The following is a 17,480-nucleotide window of genomic DNA, read 5'->3' as shown; positions in this document are numbered from 1 at the left end:
CGAAAAGCAATTTTTCAGTAAAGAGGATTCATCAGCCCTAACCTGTTTTTAACTGCTCAATAGGGAGGTCCCCACACGTGCATGCACCAATATTTTAGAGGATTAAAATGGGGACAAACTCTAAATGTCATGTGATTAAATAGGAGGTAGCTTTGGGGTCAAGGACTGTAGGGGAGAAAGAGCAGAGTTAGAAATCAGCCCAACACACCGCCACACCGCTGCAGAGAACATGTATGTGGGTGTAAACATTTCCACATTTTTACACACAGAGTAAAGAGCACACTCAAATTCTCACCTAACTCGCCATCACTGGAGAAGAGAGAACGAACAGCACACACTGCCTCAAAGAAGAAAGCCATAAGTGTTGCCTGACTAGAGGAAAAAAAATCCCTTTCAGTTAACTTTATCCATGTCGCAGGCTACGTCCTACTTAAAAGACTCGCACCTGAACTCTCACTGATCCTGTCTTCCTCGGCTTCAGTACTTCCTCTTTTTTAAATCGCTCTGATAGCACTCATTCAAATAAAGGCAATGTTGTATTCAAGTACTGCACAGCCACATCCTATGAGGAAGCAACACAGACACAAAGAGCAGTTTCTGTGTGGAAGCCGTAAAACGCCCAAAATACATCAGCGTGTCTTTGCATTCACTGGACAATGTCCAGCTGGTCAGCAAAGACTGTCCTGTTATGCTTTATGGACATTGGAATCACTATTGTCAGTGTATGTTCATGAAGTTCAGATGCACTCTGTGCACTGTGCCAAGAACAAATCAAAACTGGATTTCTTGTTCAGGTATTTTAACAATTTGCAGCATGATTGAAAGCAAACTGCCCAAACTTAATTCTAAAGCTTACAAGCGGCTGTAGTGAAGCCAACTGTGGATTAGTAGAGTTTTCATATTTGGAAATTATTCAAATCACCATGTTTCTACAAGCTTCTATGAACGGGGCGAGCATTTGAAGTGATGGAATGGCCTGTGACTGTTTTATAGAACCATCTGAATATGTAATCTGGCTTTTTCCAGTCTAGGAAAAAAAAACTTTTAGCCACCTGACTGCTATCAAAGAAAAGGATACATCAAACAATGTCAGACTAATTTGTAAAAGCACATTGTAATCTAAAACGTCCATTAAAAATGAGATATTTTACCATCCAAACACAGCAAAAAGTACATTTTTAGATGATGTAAGCAGCTCTCAAGACAAGCTCAGAGTGCCCAGCTTCAGTTCACTTGAATATTTCCTTTGGATTTCATCACTATCGGATCACTCATATCAGCAGCAGAGACTTGTACTCAACACACAACTTATACAATGTGAGGTGCTTTCCCTTATACAAATTTAAAGGATATACCAAATGACAAGGGTTCAGTGTTTTATAAATGAAAAGGTGACTTGATGAACAAGCCTAGCAAAAGGCTAAGAGCTACACTTATCCGAGAAACCATATTTTATGAAAAAGAGGATTTTAATAAAACCACGCTATTGCTTGCAATGAAGCAGGGGGACGGACCTGAGCCAGAAATTCCACAAACATTCACCCGTTTGATGCTGTTCTGTGCTCCACATAATGCTTATTGAAACCGGTGTAGCCCATGAGGAAACACAGACTCTCTCCTTGTGTCACTCACACCACAGACACATACACAGTTACTCATCTGCTCTGCTGTGTGTTGATTGGGTTAAATCAATGAGGCCTCAGTTAATAAGACATGGCTCCTTTCAAACAGGCACACATGCACAGACACACACAGAGCACTAACTATGGGAGTCTGTGTTAAGGTCTGCAAAGGCCAAGTGTTTAAATCTGCCATCTGCATAACCAACTACCTCAGCAGTTTCAGAGCAAACAACTTCCACATGTGGTGGAAGAAAATCTATTACAGCGAATGCACTGAAAGGAATTCGAAACATTTGGAGAACAGAGCTGTAACACAAATTTGAACGGTAGACTTTTTTTTTTAAAGTTATTTGAAATTAAAACTAAAATAACAAAAATAAAAAGGTGCAAATATATCATTTGCTGCTAGAGGAATCAAAATGCAAAATGTGTTGTCATTAAATAGGTCAGGGATTACAGGCAGTGTCTGCTCTCTCCTGCAGCTTGCCATCTTATCACGCTCTTCTTTCTCTCTCATCATTCCCTGGGTCTTCCAAAATAAAAGCTCTGTCTGTTTAAAGGAGGGGTCTTCCTCCTCACTGTCACCAGATGTGAACTCAAAAAGATTGTGGGTGTTTTACCAGACACTGGAGGGTCTTTACCTTAAAACAGAAAGGTTTTGTAAACGGGTAGAGTATATTTAAAAACTATTGTTCCTGCACACGCAAAGAGCCTCTACAAAGAGTCACTGCTGGAGTAAATAGATGGGTATATATGGTTTTAATTCCACACTGGGGAAATTCATTGGTGTGTGTGTGTGCGTTTGTGTGTGTCCCTAACCTAATGACCACGGCCCGGTGTCAGCTCACATTGCTGTCACCATTAACCCATCTTGACAGACAGCTCTAAATCCACCTGTCACACTCAATAAGCCACGATCACCATCCACGTTGATGAAAATGCTTTCTGCTGCTGTGGTGGTGTCAGGAGGTGAAACTGAACAGCCTGAGCAACACTAACTGATGGAGAATGCTTTCTGCATAGGTTTAACACTCCTTCACACTAAATACAACCCTCTGCAGGGATGGTATGGATTACACACACACACACACACACACACACACACACACACACACGAATATCTATTGGGGTAAACACCCCAGCATATTTTCTATTTAACACTTTCTGCCCCCAAAGCAATTCTCTTTTAGTGTTAAGTGTTAAAACTATTATTGCAGATATAAAAAGATGATATAAGAGAGAAATGATTTAAGTGTGCAAAGATTTTAACTGTCAATAACATATAATCACCTCCTATTTCCCATGTCCTTTTGTTGGTCCCTCACCCTGCACAGAAGGGATTTGTCTCTGAATAAGTTCTTCAGTATAACAGTGAAGCCTGATAGCAGGCATGATAGCAGCATATTAATATTCTGAGTGTGTATGCCTTGTAACTACACAAGAAGGTGACTCCTTTTGTACAGGTGGAAACATTTTTGTCCACTTTCTATGAAGAAGGCTTTTATACGCTTCTGCTTATTTTGCGCAACATATATTGTTTGAATGGTGGATTTGCATATTAAACATGCCCACATTTTACTTCTATGAGAAGTAAAGGCTCAGGAATTTTTCTCCCTTTGTTCTGTCACAGGAGCCGTCCCTCATAAGGTTAACTCAGGCACACAAAGCACCTGCTTTTCAAATGTGTCGTTACAAGAAGGAGCCAATAAAAAGAAAACTACAGTCACAGAGGGTCACAGACCAGTTAGTGAACACTTACCAGCCTTCAGGGAAAAATTTATATTCTTCGAACAGTTGTGAGTAGTTGCTGGAGGCTGATGACACTTGCTGTGAGCCAGTGATGGATGGCCAAAGACCAGTCATCAGTCACTAGGTAAAAATGTGTATTCCCAAGCCGTTTGGATAGTGGCTGTGGGAGGTTGCTTGCCATTATCATTAGCTATTAAACTTCTCTTTTTCTTTAGAAGAAAAATCGATATGGCCTGTTTTCTCTGACAACCCAGAAGGCAGAAGATGAAATGATGCTGCAATTCCTCATATTTAACAGAAACAGAACTCCTGGTAGCTGCTATCAACATAGCTACTGTTAATTTTTCTCCAAGTCAACTCAGTGATAGTGACTCAATGTTCAAATCACAGATTCATATATGAATATGTATATTTCACATCGGAGAGTTCAACCAATAATCTGTCTTGAAGGAAATCTAAAAATGTAAAAATTGAAGAAAGAGGAATCTATGAAGTTGTAACTAAGGTGAATACTGATAAATTGCTTTCAGCTGGTTAAGCCACTGCTCTACTCTAGAGTGGAGGAGGAAACGCTACAGTTCCTACACTCGCTTTCTTTCACATCCTGCCAGCTCTCCCTCTCTCTATGCACAATGTCTCAGAGCCAGGTCTGCCTGTGCACATTTGCACACTAATAAAGTCAGGGGGAAGAAAAGTTGCTGCTTCAGTGTGAGAATGCAATGTGGGAATTGTGCTGCCGACCTCAGCAATTTTGTCTTTAGAGAAGAGGGATTACATCATGCCCTACAGCCAGCTTACACTGTGTGGGCACAGAGAAGCAGCCCTGCAAACTGATTCTGTACAGAGAGCAGTGAAGAAGCACACACACATTTTAAATTTTACAGCACAGATGTGTGTTCCTGAGCCAGGGCCCAATGTAGTAATTTCAAAAAGAGACTGTGTGTATGTGTGTTTGTGTTTTGGGTTGATGGCAAGATATTCCTCTGTGTCTCTAGAGCTTCTCTCAATAGATGTAAGTGAGCTCAGCCATAACAGATCCAATTCTCCAAAGATAAAGGAACGAGAGGAGACAAGGAAAACAAAAAGCCTGCTTCTTGTTCATCTCCTGGACTTCCCGGCCTCATGTAGCCTTGACAGCATGACAGTACATCAGTGGCCTCACAGATGTATGGTCATTTTGTGTGTGTTGACAGTATACATGTGGGCTTTTAATTTCCCCAGTGACACACGTTGATTGATGATGGCACGACAGGGAAGTTTAAAAGTGTTACTCCATGCTACTCCACTTAACGTCAGTAGCAGCGACCTCGCATTATATTTGAAGGAGATACCCAGTGGGAATACGGTATCACTGGAAATCAGTTTCATTCTATGCAAATATGGCAATGAGTCAAAATAATTGATGTAACTGGTCCTAATTTTATTAGCAAAGTTAGCTGACAACAGGCAGCTGTTGAGGCAGATGTGGAGTATCCTTTAATGGGCGTTGCTTCTCCTTGGAGCCTTCTCAACGGTGATCAGTGCAGCAAACATAGTGATCAGAAGCACCCATCCTCACCCACAAGCACACACACACACGCTAAAACTGCAGATTTCGAAGTGTTACTTTGAAGCACATAGAAGAGAACACGCTGCCAATTCCACATGTTCACACAGCGACAGATCAGCAGATGTCTGGAAAGACAAGTACTGCTGCACAACGACAGATTCCAATCTATTCTGTTTACTTGAGGATTAAATAGGAATTTTATTTGAGCATGAATTCAGTACCTTGGCAATATTAGCATAATAGTCCTTTACAATCCAGTCTTAACCTTGTGTAAGATGACACTGCTGATCAGTAAGCAGAGTGTAGCTTTTAAAGTAAAGTGTTAAAGAGTCTAAAGACAGCAAAAATATTCTAGTCACATATGAGTCAAATAATATCTGTTTGACAGCTAAGCTTGACATAAAAACTGGTCACGCAACAGGAAAATGATCTCAACTCTACAACAGAATGATTATTTTACTTTTTTAGTTTCCAATGACTGAACCTGTCTGAAATACAAGAGGTGTAAATGAGTCATGCAAACCTTCACCATACAGGAAAAACAAAACACTGATAGTGATCCAAATAAACATTTAGATTTGTAACTTCAAATATAATTTTGCAAGCTTGCTCTTTTGCCACAAAAATCAGAAAGTATTCTATGAATGCAGACTTATGCTGCTACTGTGCACTGTGATTCTGTCCTGCGGTGAGTTTTCTGTCTGTTCTTGACAACCTGTAATGGGCCTTTTGCATTGTTGCACCATGTCAGTATCACCATAACTACGCTTGCATCTGACTAAAAAAAATAATTCTGAAACATTTCCATGGTTTTATTTAAGAAAACTGATTAATAACAGTGAGCTTTCTTTTTATTCAAACCCAAAATTTCAGCATGCACATTTTCCATTTCAACAAACAGAAGATTATCCCGCTTGATGTAATGCTACAAAATGCTGGTCTGTGACTCATCACTTAAGCTGGGGTCTTTGTTCCCATTTTTCCTGTATCCAGCCTGATTGCGATTATAATGATTGGCTACTCTCACCGCACTTACCACTGTGCTGAGGAAATGGGCTGAGCACACTTTAATGGAAAACAAGCTGCGAGACTCCCACATTAGTTAATAGAGAACGAGAGAAACGAGTAGAAGGGAGTCCAAAAGATGAGATTTAACGGAAAGATAACAGGAGAGCCTTGCCTTTTAAACGGAAAGCCCAACCATGTTCAGGCACACAGACTTTCTGCGAGCAAACTGAGCAAAATATTTATTTGACAAAGGACAGTGAGTGTGAAGCTGCTAGGTGGGAGGAAAACAGGAAGACCACAGAGAAGATTCATGTATGTAGTGAAGGAGGAATAACAGAGGGTTTGTATAAGAGAAGAGGATGCTAAAGAGGCAAAGCCTAAAGGGAGCAACCAAAAAAGAATATGCATTCTAATACAAATGTACGGGATGAGGATAATAAAGTGGTTCCCATTACCTACTTCACAACCTGTGTGCACACATCCAGAGCACTTCCCTGCAGAGAAGGGTCCGATAACAGGCATGTCCCTTAATACCTCAAATGAGTGACAATTCTACTGCTGCATATCTTCATGTGCCATGTGCCTGTAGGCAGCAAGAGATAAGGACCCCCCCGACTACAGATTTACATGGGTAAATTGCTGTTATCCCCCCTCTAGCAAACTCCAAACCCACCAAACCAATGTTACCATGGCAGCCAGCTCCTATACATTGTAATTAGCTGGTTTAAATCCCCAAGGCTCGGACTAGCTGGAAACATCTCACTGCTTCCATAGATTAGGACAAGCACATTCACACACGGGGCCCGAAGCTACTCCTCCAGTCCACATGGTGAAACGCACAAGAGGTCACATCCAAGTGCAGACACACCTACTGAACACACCCACACAAAAAAGATGCACCAACCAATGTTTTACAGTTCACTTCCCACATTCATGCCTGTGCTTGTAAGCAGGTGTGAAGAGATCAAGTAAAGCTGTACATGGCCAACACACACACACACACACACACACACACACACACACACACACACACACACACACACACACTGAGCACAGTTACAACAGTAGAGCAGCTCCACTGTGTGGGCATCTGGTCCCCTCTGCGTTTGTTCGTGGGCATGTGCTAATGGAAAGTGTATCAAACCGTGCAGTGAAACAAAGGCGCTACAATGAGTAAAGCTATTAAAATGCAAGCGGCTGTCGATAGCCCTCAGGGCAGCCCTAGCAGAGACTGTAGTGTCTATTGCACTCCACGGCCCAATTAGAGGAATATGCTTCAGATTAAAAGCAGTGCGATTGATACACTTCAGGTGTATCGCAGAAGCAGCAGTGTGCAGCTCAGACAGGCCCTGTAAAAGCTTCAGATCACCATAACACCCTTTGTTGTTGGTGTAGGTTTAAAAAGAAAAGACTCACTATAGTACACATTTTGTGAAATAAAAAAAGAATTTGTAACAAAAACTGCATTCTTGAAACTAATTAAGCCAAAAGGCAGTTTTTCTAAAAGACCTGCTGGCTTACACGGAACATATATGCGGTCATGTATTGGAAACACCATATTTTAAAACTGTAGTCAACTCCCTGCTGAATCATATTCTCGTGATTACTTTAAAATGTCAAAAATCCACTACCAGTCTGCCAAACCAGTGGGTACATATAAGCCTCACTGGTGTGAAAAAGCATGCACATTGTTGCACCATATCCAACCAAACTTTTATGCATGTCTTTTTTACTTCCAAGTTTTCAGAGCTGCCGGGTTCTAAAACTAGACGCAGCTGGTTTAAACAAAGGGAAACCTAGGGAACTTAAAAATGAAGCCGACGAGGAAGTTGCACAAACTGCAGTTGCCACTTGAGGCTGCACTACCGTTAGATGTCAGTGTTAAAATACCCAACTTTGTAGCATTTAAAAGCATATAGTTTTTGGCATCTATGGATAATTTTTGAAGGTCGAAAAGTTTCTATAACTCATCCAGCTGGATAATTGACTTTGGAGCGCAGCCACATTGATTGACAGGTGTCCTAACAGAGGCAGCTGGAGTTGACTGGCATCTTCTAGCAGGCCTCACTAAAGCTTTTCCCTGTGTCTGTGCTGCTGGTAACTTTAGGATCCCTTTGAATAGATCATCCGCCTTGATATCAGTTTGGATTCGGGAGACACACACCATCTCTACTTTTAGATTAGGCTTAAGACTTTCTTTTTGCACAAAAAAACATATAGTTAGGGATGGATCAGGTGACCCTGAATCCCTCCCTTAATTATGCTGCAATAGGTGTAGGTGGTTGGGGGATTCCCGAGACTCATTGAGTATTTCTTTTTCAGTCAACTTTCTCACTGAGTATGTGTTAATAAACCTCTCTGCATTGAATCATGTCTGTTATTAACCTCTGTCTCTCTTCCACAGCATGTCTTTCATCCTGTCTTCCTTCTCTCACCCCCAACCGGTCGCAGCAGATGGCCCCGCCCCTCCCTGAGCCTGGTTCTGCCGGAGGTTTCTTCCTGTTAAAAGGGAGTTTTTCCTTCCCACTGTCACCAAAGTGCTTGCTGATAGGGGGTTGCTGGGTTTTTCTCTGTATGTATTATTACAGAATCTTCCCTTCCAATATAAAGTAAGAAATCCATTATTGTACAGGTGTGTTACTGAGCACTAATTAGCCGATGTGTGTGTCTCTGTGTGACGTACGCTTACAGTTTACAGCCAACCTTTCATCCATATAAAGTAACTCCTGGCTTCAATTTAAAAAAAATTGTTAAAAAATGAATATGGAACTGCCAAACGCTAACGGTAAAGCTTCAAAATGTGGAGTCCAAAACCAATCTGTGGTTTAAACAGACCAAGCATTTAAAACATCTTGTGGGATAAAACCTTAATGAGCTTAAGCACAACACTTTATTAACAACATTGTTGTTAATAATAACAACAATGTTGAATTGTGAGAGTTTATTTGAAGTGAATAAACCAACCATGCATTTTTACCAGCATGTTATTAAAATATAAGAAAAGGTCAGATAACAATGTTAAAAAGTGCAGTTAGACTAAAAAGCTCACCAAGCACCAAAGATACTGCACAGTGGCTTTTTTTTTTTTTTAATCTTTAGCCATGACAAGTGCACCCTGTGGGATTTCATCTATTTGATGTACCACTGCAGTATTTTGCTGGAACAATGGCTGACTCTGGTCCAACTGCGGTACAATTTTACTTTTCAGAAACACTTAATTAAGTGAAAGAGCCTAACTTATGTGCATCATATACAAAAAAGCAGCCAACCACAATATCATGTTGAGGCAGCCTGTCTACCCCCAGAGTTGAAGCGTGACTTTAAAGAAAAATACCCACACAAGAGGGGGGACAAATAAAAAAGGAAGTCAGGCTATTTGAAGTGGGTCCCCGTAGGTTTCTGTTCTCCGCTCGTGCTCACCAACCATTACCCTTACTGCTTTATTTCTGCCAAGCTGTAAAAGCAAAAGCATGCCGTCCTGTTCTCTCGCTGTGCATGAATGCAAATGCACAGACTGTACAGACAATGAGGCTAACCTTAGCGCTCGCTGTAGAAGTTTATTTTTAAAAGATTTCTATTAAATGTGACCCTGGAAAGAGTGACAGGACAGATAAGAGAATTTGTGGATGCAGCACGATGTCTGATAAAGTGAGGAGCGCACTTGAAGCGCAAGGCCATCTGGCACTCGGAGAGGACAGAGGCCTCGTCGATATCACTCCATTGATTTTGAGTTTGGTCCTTCTATAAAAGGTCACAATTAAGAGGTGGAACAAAAAGGAGGATAGTGATTTAAAAGATGGCCTTCCCACAGAAATCTGTAACTGTAATGATGCCAGTATTCTATTTATATTATTGAAGGAGATTTAAAAAAAAAAAAAAAAAAACAACCAAAAAAAAAAAAAAAACATAGAAGGTCACAGGTGAAACCAAATAGATAAAGTTATAGATATCTTAATTACAAATCATGGATCCACTATACAGTAGCTTACATGTTTGCCTAATTGTCTCATAAAAGTACAAACCTACAAATATCTTAGAATCATATATTTGACTGTAATCCCTCCATCTCATCAGTTTAAATATCTTTTAAAAGATTTAATAACCCACCACCTGCCTGAATAGTACTGTTCTCCTAGTCTACTTTCGCCATGCTTCATTCGGGGTTATTTAATGACAAAGAGCCACTTGAATGGTTTCTTTGACTGTAACAGAAAGACAACTTCCTGAGGCCAGGAGGCCAACGCTTACTCTGGCCTTTAATTTTTAATGAAACAGACAAACACAGACGCGCGCGCAAACATGTAGCCAACACACACGCACCAGATACAAAGGACTACTTTTAAGGGTTTTACAGCTTCAGTCATACAGGCCAACCAAACACATACACAGCTACATTTTTATACATGGTTACAAATGTGCTACAGGCCCATTTAAGATAACGTGATCTGATATATGACCTATATGCATTCGTTTACCTGAGTCTGGCAGGGTGACTGGTTGGTGCTCGAGTGCATCCATCAGCTCTCTTTACTCATAATGGCTTCATCTCGCTTTCCTGTCTCCTCCTCTCCTTCCCTTTTTCCCCTCCTCTTCTCTCTTCCGCTCGACTACCCTGAATGCTTAATGATGGTCCCTGCCTTCCGGGAGCATGTAAACATGCCAGACGCACTATTGGCCGAGGCAGAGGAGTTCTTATGCGCTGATTGGCTGGGGCAAGCCAGGCATGGATGGCAGAAGAAAAACAGGTTGGTGGTTACCATAGCCCTACAGGATGACTGCTGTCCATAGTAACACACACACACACACACACACACACACACACACACACTCCTAGACCCTCAGGACATGGTGAAGGTCCCCACAGACACAGAACACAAACACACTCAGACACATGACACACCCTCTAACATCAAGCACAACAAAGGATTTCAGAGCTTGTGAAGATGGCACGACGCTTTGCAAACAGAACCTGGCTAACAATGTAATTTAACTGTTAACAGCTGGATAATGACTCAGTTTAAGCTTTCTGATGAACAAAAATAACATCAAAAGTCAGTTTAATATATGTTCTCATTGCTCTTTGAATTGATTTTGGAGTTAAATTGAATATTTCAAAAGAAAAAGCAAGAAATTGGGGGAAAACACAAGCTTCCACTTTCTTAAATTTTTACTTGAAAAATGTATCAACACCAAAAGCTCCAATATCAACAAAATATAACAAGAGCTCCCAGTCTTTCCAGTCTTGTTGCTAAATATCGTGTCATTTGGAAAGATATGTTAAACCATGTCTCCCAGATAAACAAACATGTCATGTTCATAAACGGTATCAAATATGGACGTAACTTAAACTTGCATTTCGTTTAACGACCACCAGGGGGGCAATAGCTGTGGTTGCACATAGACTTATGGTCTTATAGAAGTCTATAGGAAACAGCTGTAAACTCTTTGTTGCCGAGTTTATGGGCTCAGCCAGTATATCAGTGAGTTAGGTCAAAATGATCAAAATACATTACGTCAGTCTATCTGACATGTGTTTTGCAGAAATCGTGTTCAGGGACGAGGTAACATACTTAAGTTGTGCTATAATTAATTTGCCTTGTATATTCGCTTACAGTTAGATGACCTCCAATGCAGATATCATAGCTAACATAATGTAGAAGGTGCTTATATGCATGCTGAAAACAGTTATAAACTCTTGGTAACCAAAAAGAAATGCACAGTTACGTGGAATAAAATTATAAGTCAAGATTTATGAGTAAAGCTGGAAACCGTTGCAATGTAATGCAAGTGCACAAGTCTGTTTGTTTTTTCCATGTGTACCTTTTTCTTTTTTAACCTTTAAGCTCCCATTAGAAGTTAAGATTTGACTTGAAGCGCAGAGCCAACCGCCAAGTTTGCACTTCAATCACCAGCATTTAAGAGTGAAAGCTCTGTAAGCTGAAACTCTGCAAACAGAAAATAAGTTTGATGTCATTTCACTACTGCAATAAAAGCACTTGGCTGCTTTTCAGCTCCAGTAATCGATGGCTTCTTCGTTTCAGTTTGTTTACTAGATGTAAAAGAGCCACCGAAACACACAACGCAGAGCAAAAAGCTTCATATATTATTCACAAGGTTGTCACTGAATGAACCCAGGCGGCCACAGTTACAGTGGAAACACCAGCTGGGTTACCAGTGAGTGAGCGAGCAGCTAGCGTTATGACACGGTGACAGATTTCCCCCCTTTGCTCCTTCCAGCTGGACTCACCTAAAAGGATGAGGTTTTAACCGTATCCATATTTTAAGGTTTAACCACTTCTTCACATTCACTCCAATCGTATATATCAAAAGTAATTCATCTCTCTTTTAGAACTGAGAACAGCATCCACATTATACATCATGTCCTCTAAAGTGGATCCTGACAAGGAGATTATAAATGTCTGCTAGATAAACGGTGAAACTGTTCTTTTCCCATTAATGTTTCCAGGATCCTATATTCAGACACCCAAACCAGGGTGGAACATCGTGCAACTGTTATGGAGAAGCTAACATGATGCCCCTTACATAAAGGCGCACTCTTGAGGACACCCAATGGGAGGAAGATGTTTGAACACAAAGCAGAGTAGCGGTTTACTGAAGAGGCAGTAGAGATGGCTGCATTACATAACAACAGTGCTTTTAGGCTGACTCAGATTCTTTCTTCCCTACTGTAAGTGTGCATGTGTGTGTGTGTGTGTCTGTGTGCGCATGTGAGAGAACAGCTCTAAATGCGTTTCTATAGCTACAGCACAGACTCATCCATTTATCAACATAATGGATGAGCTTGAACGGTAGAAAGAAAACAATGCAAGACTTCACATGAAGCACAGATGAAACTACACAACACGGCTCCACTCTTACCAAGCAAAACCACTTCTCTGCCTCCACTTTCAATGCACACAGAACGAGTGCACATCAATGTGCTAGGAGCAGTAGTACCAAACAGTAGTATCTGAATTATTAATAATGGTCTGATCGGGTATTTATCTTTTGACTGTAGTCACAGCAGATTTATTGAAATGTAATTATGAGTACAGTCTGATTTTAAATATCACAAAGGAACAAAGGCGTCCCTGTTGCAGGTTCTTGAACCTGTTGCTGCACTACTTGTGACCTTTGCATCTGTTCAAGAATTTCTGCAATTAAAATGAAAAGCCCAGGCTCCAACCTTTTACCAACAATGAATGAATGTCATCCTCATAGTGAATTGGGGATTTAAGAGGCTTGCTTGGCTTGTATTGTGTAGTGTTCTCTCTGCAGTCACACCATAGCTGACGTGTTTGGAAACACTACCAGATCCCACTGATTTGGATGTGTTGCTGTTGGCATCGAGAACAGAGCTAGTGGCTATTCAAGCAGAGTGAGACTGAGAGCGAGAGAGCTGGGGAGTTTGGGCCAAATAGATTTGTAGGGAGTGATAAATGAGACATCCCCTGTTGTATTAACCTCCCCTATGAAATTCTACTGGGAAGCCATCCAAAATTACTTTGCTGTGCCCCAATTTGCTGAAGCAAGCCCTGTGACAACCAACTAACTGCTAACATTAAACACTTAAAGACAGAACTGGGACTGCTGTTGGCCAGCAGTGAAGTCCATCCATTACAGTTTATATGCTGCTGAGGGAAACCAGACAACAAGACTGACAGTCTGTGAAAACCCCGTTTGATCAGGGATGTGAGGGTTGGGTAATTCTGGGCTGATACAGATGTGTAAAAAGATATCAAACCTTTTATGTATTCAGGGTTTTTGCAAACTATGGTGTTAGACAGGTATTAAAGCAGGCTGGAATAATGTGGATCAGTGCTCCTGCAACTTCATTTAATGAGTAATTAAATGGGATATGCAGGTTAACTGCATACTAACATTCACGCAAAGTTAGTAGAGCTGCAGGCAGAAGATCCGCTGCGGTGACCCCTAAAGGAAGCGGCAAAGAAGAAGACAACTGTCACCTGTCTGTTGTTTTCTCAAGAAACTGAGCCTACAACATACACTTTAGAGTCAGCTAATATAATTCTCTTTTATGTGCGGTGTTTCTGTGGAAACCTATTTGAGAGGAATCTTCAGCATCTGAGACTCAGTGTATGATTAGTCAGGAAAGGCAGCAGATTACTATCACCAGCAACATGTCATTTATTACTATCCACAAGTAGTGGCAGCAGAAATGAGAGACTGTGTAGCCCATTTAACCCTCCACAAACAGCCAAATGGCCCACCATGACTCACACGGTAATATTTTTATAAGGTTTGCTGGGGCTGAAGTGACAGGATGTACCAAAAATGAGAAAAGATTTTTAATGCTCCCTCAGAGCTGCACATAAATTTGAGCCTTCCTCACTGCGGATTATGAAAATCATTTTTGACATATGTGCATGTCCGTGCACGTGCCACATCTACTTTGCCAAGCCAAAATGCCCGTTTTCTAGCCATTACGTAATCTGGCTTTCCTTTGATGTTCCCTTAGCAGCACGTGGAACCAAAGCGAGCCAGAGACAAGTCTAGCTAATACCCTGAAGGTTACAGTGCAGGCTGGCAGCGAAGCAGCAGTCAGAGACCGTGTGCCACTCAGGCTGTGGAGGAGATAGTAACACTACAGTTCAGAGGTTTCTGTAAAAGTCAAAAAGAGGGAAATTATAATAGGCCAGTGGTTGATTCAGAGATACGTCCAGAGTAAGTGTGCAAAAGGTATGTGGATTGATTGGTGGATTATTAGCCTTATGGGCAACATAAGGGTGTGCCTGCCTATTATTTCATGGCAGCTGGGATAACTCCAGCCCTGAAAAAGCAGTTAAGGACATATATGGCTATGACCTCTGTTTAAATAATGAACAAAACAAAAAAAAAAAAAAACAAAAAAAAGAATTCGCTACTGGATTTATTTGTTTCAGGATACAAAATGAGAAAAAACTGTTGCAAATTAAAAATGCCCTGGCACACAGAACAGTGAAAAACACATTGTAGGCCCAATTACTTTTAATTAAGGTTTCTAAAACATCTACATTTGCATTAGCGGTGCAAGTGTAGTGTAATTAACCAGTTGGTGTAAATATTAGCAAGCTTAATGAAAAGATTTTGGCCTATGCATGCTGCATGTGAAACTCAAGTTCATTACTGTCCACTCTGTCTCTTTGGTTTTCATTTTTCCCTTCTAGTCACAAGCATCTGGAAAGTCCACTGAATAAGTTGTGTAACCAAGGTTTGAGGGTACGGTTTTTAAGAAACCGCTAGGCCACGTGGCTAATCGAAGAACATTCCTATTTGATATTGGAAAGAACAGACGGATTTAAAACTGGGACAAACTAGCACAGAAAAAAATGAGCACCTATGCATCTGTGTGTCAATGGGACAGAGTTTCAACTGAAGCAACTAAGAAATAATCAGTGATCACCAGTGTGATCTGAAGTCGTGGGCTAACTGACGGAGTAAAGGGGGAGTTAAAGACAGAAAATGGACACAGCAGCAGCAACAAAACGCTTCTGAAATCAGATCAGAGGTAGAAGAAAAACCCTTTTACTCTGCTGATGATTACATCAAATTGATTATAAGAATCTGTGAGGAGCACATTTGAGACGGTCCTAATCAACCAGATTAGGACGATAGGAGGAAAAACAAGTAAAGAGGTGGAAAGGGTGAGAGTTTTGTTGAAGTAACACACACACACACACACACACACACTCCAACCAACAGCCGTCTGGGAGTCTACCACTTATACTGCTGACCGAACAAATGGATGACTGATGAGAAGTCTGAGCTGGTGATTCTGTTCATGCGCTTACATTGATGTGTGCGCAAAAGTTCTCTGTGCAGCTTTTATTACATTTAGCTTGCTTAGTCTGCATATATGTAGGTTTGTGTTTTATGACTTTCATTATTAGTAGAATATGTAGTGAAACAGAGATGCCTGTGGAAAATGCTGTCTCAGTGAGCTGTGGTTCACTCGTGCAGCTGAACAGAAAGACTTCAGCTTCTCTGGGGACAACGTAGCTGTGGCTTCCAGCATCCACTCCGCTTAGGAGAGTTAAGGATGTGTGGTCACTGCTTAACACAGTCATTAGCACAGTTTCAGAGGCTGAAGAGAAAGGGCAATTAGAGCCATGTGCTTAGTAATCCACTGACAGGCAACAGAGGGAGCTTCAATACTAATGGTTTAGGGCAGGACTGGGTCATCTTTCATCATTAACAACCAGGTGTTTGTCACACAAACAGAGCTATTGTCAACTTGTGTTGCAACCTTTTGCAACCAAGTGGTGTAGTTGTATTAAGGAAGTATATAACCATTTTTGTAAAAATTTCAAAGTAGTGGTGAATTCCCACTTCCCTTATCAGAAAAAAAGGGTCAGCTCAGCAGCCACACAGGCACACAAAGAGTATGAGGTGGATAAAGGGCAGGCGGAAATCAAAAGGATGATGAACTGACAGGTGCATAAAAAAGAGGATTGTGCCCTTTTCACTAACAATAGATCATAATAAAGCCCTGTTTCAATGCTTTTGTGATGGTAATAACCTGTCTGCGAGTGTACACATGCAGCCTCATACAGAACTTGAAACGTGTTAAAGCACATTGGGTGTTAAATTCAGATGAACTCTGTTAACCAAAAATAGCAAACGTTAGAATAGTATAGAGCTATAGTATAGTATACTGTGCTGTCCCTGCTTTATTCCCCATCAACACACTTTGGAGACAGGTTTGCTTCGACAAATCTTTATAGCCATCATGTTTAGATTTTAGTACGTACATTGTTCAAATCTAAAATCAAATCAAATAAAACTATATGCAATATAGGGGGGGAGACAACAACAACAAAAAACATAAAAACACAAATACACACAGCCTCAGGAGGTCTGGTCTTAGTGTTAGTCCTTAGCCCAAAAAATGGGATGCTGCATAAGGAAGGGCATAAATAAGTACTTTACTAAATCAAACAGGTCACTGTTGCATCCAATTGGGAAAAAGGGAGCAATAATATTTGTTTTAAGCTTTTCACTAGCCATCTCAACCCACAAATGCACCTTCCACACTGAGCTAGCATTAGCTGATAGCTCTACCCTGCAGGGAGAGAAAAAAGAAAAGAAAGGCAACAGTCAAAATGCTAAACTCTAGACTTCAACACAGCAGCCCAAAAACCAGTGAGTTAAATAACGAGACTATATACCCACAGATTGGGTCTCAGCTTTAGCGTACATACACAAGAGTGGCATTTAGAGCAGGGCGATATGACCAAAAATATTTATCACGATATACATTTGAAAATTTGCGATAACGATATAACTGACGATATAATTGACACTAGACAAAATACTTTACAACTCCACAACTTTATTAGTGCAAAAAAAACAAAAAACAAAACATCAATGTATTTTCACTTAAACAAGCAGCTGTTTTTTGCATTAAAGTTATATAAAAGTTTAACAGTGCAAATTCTTAATAAAGCTTCGACAATCCATCAAGCGGTGCGGCTTCGTAGCTTAGCAAAGTCGTAATAAAACATTTGACAGATTTGAGCGCCATGTACCACATAAAATCGTTTCGAGGTCAG

The 17,480-nt window shown here is 40.8% G+C and overlaps 1 protein-coding gene across 4 annotated transcripts in view; it reads right to left on the bottom strand.

Annotated features, from left to right (window-relative positions):
* Window positions 1-17,480, bottom strand: part of abr (ABR activator of RhoGEF and GTPase) — a 124,052-nt gene that overhangs the window by 83,875 nt on the left and 22,697 nt on the right. The window contains exon 1 of one of the 4 annotated variants that reach the window (XM_040049841.1): window positions 10,404-17,224. The exons of 2 other annotated variants lie outside the window; for them this stretch is intronic. In XM_040049841.1, the coding sequence (XP_039905775.1) occupies window positions 10,404-10,446 (43 nt within the window). In that variant the 5' untranslated portion in view covers window positions 10,447-17,224. Of the gene's footprint in view, window positions 1-295; window positions 8,345-10,403; window positions 17,225-17,480 lie in introns of those variants that run through there. One more of the 4 variants, XM_040049839.1, reaches the window with a different exon arrangement.

Source organism: Simochromis diagramma, unplaced genomic scaffold (assembly GCF_900408965.1).
Source record: "Simochromis diagramma unplaced genomic scaffold, fSimDia1.1 OVJJ01000050.1, whole genome shotgun sequence".
NCBI classification, from domain to species: Eukaryota; Metazoa; Chordata; class Actinopteri; order Cichliformes; family Cichlidae; genus Simochromis; species Simochromis diagramma.
This window is presented reverse-complemented; position numbering and strand designations above follow the sequence as displayed.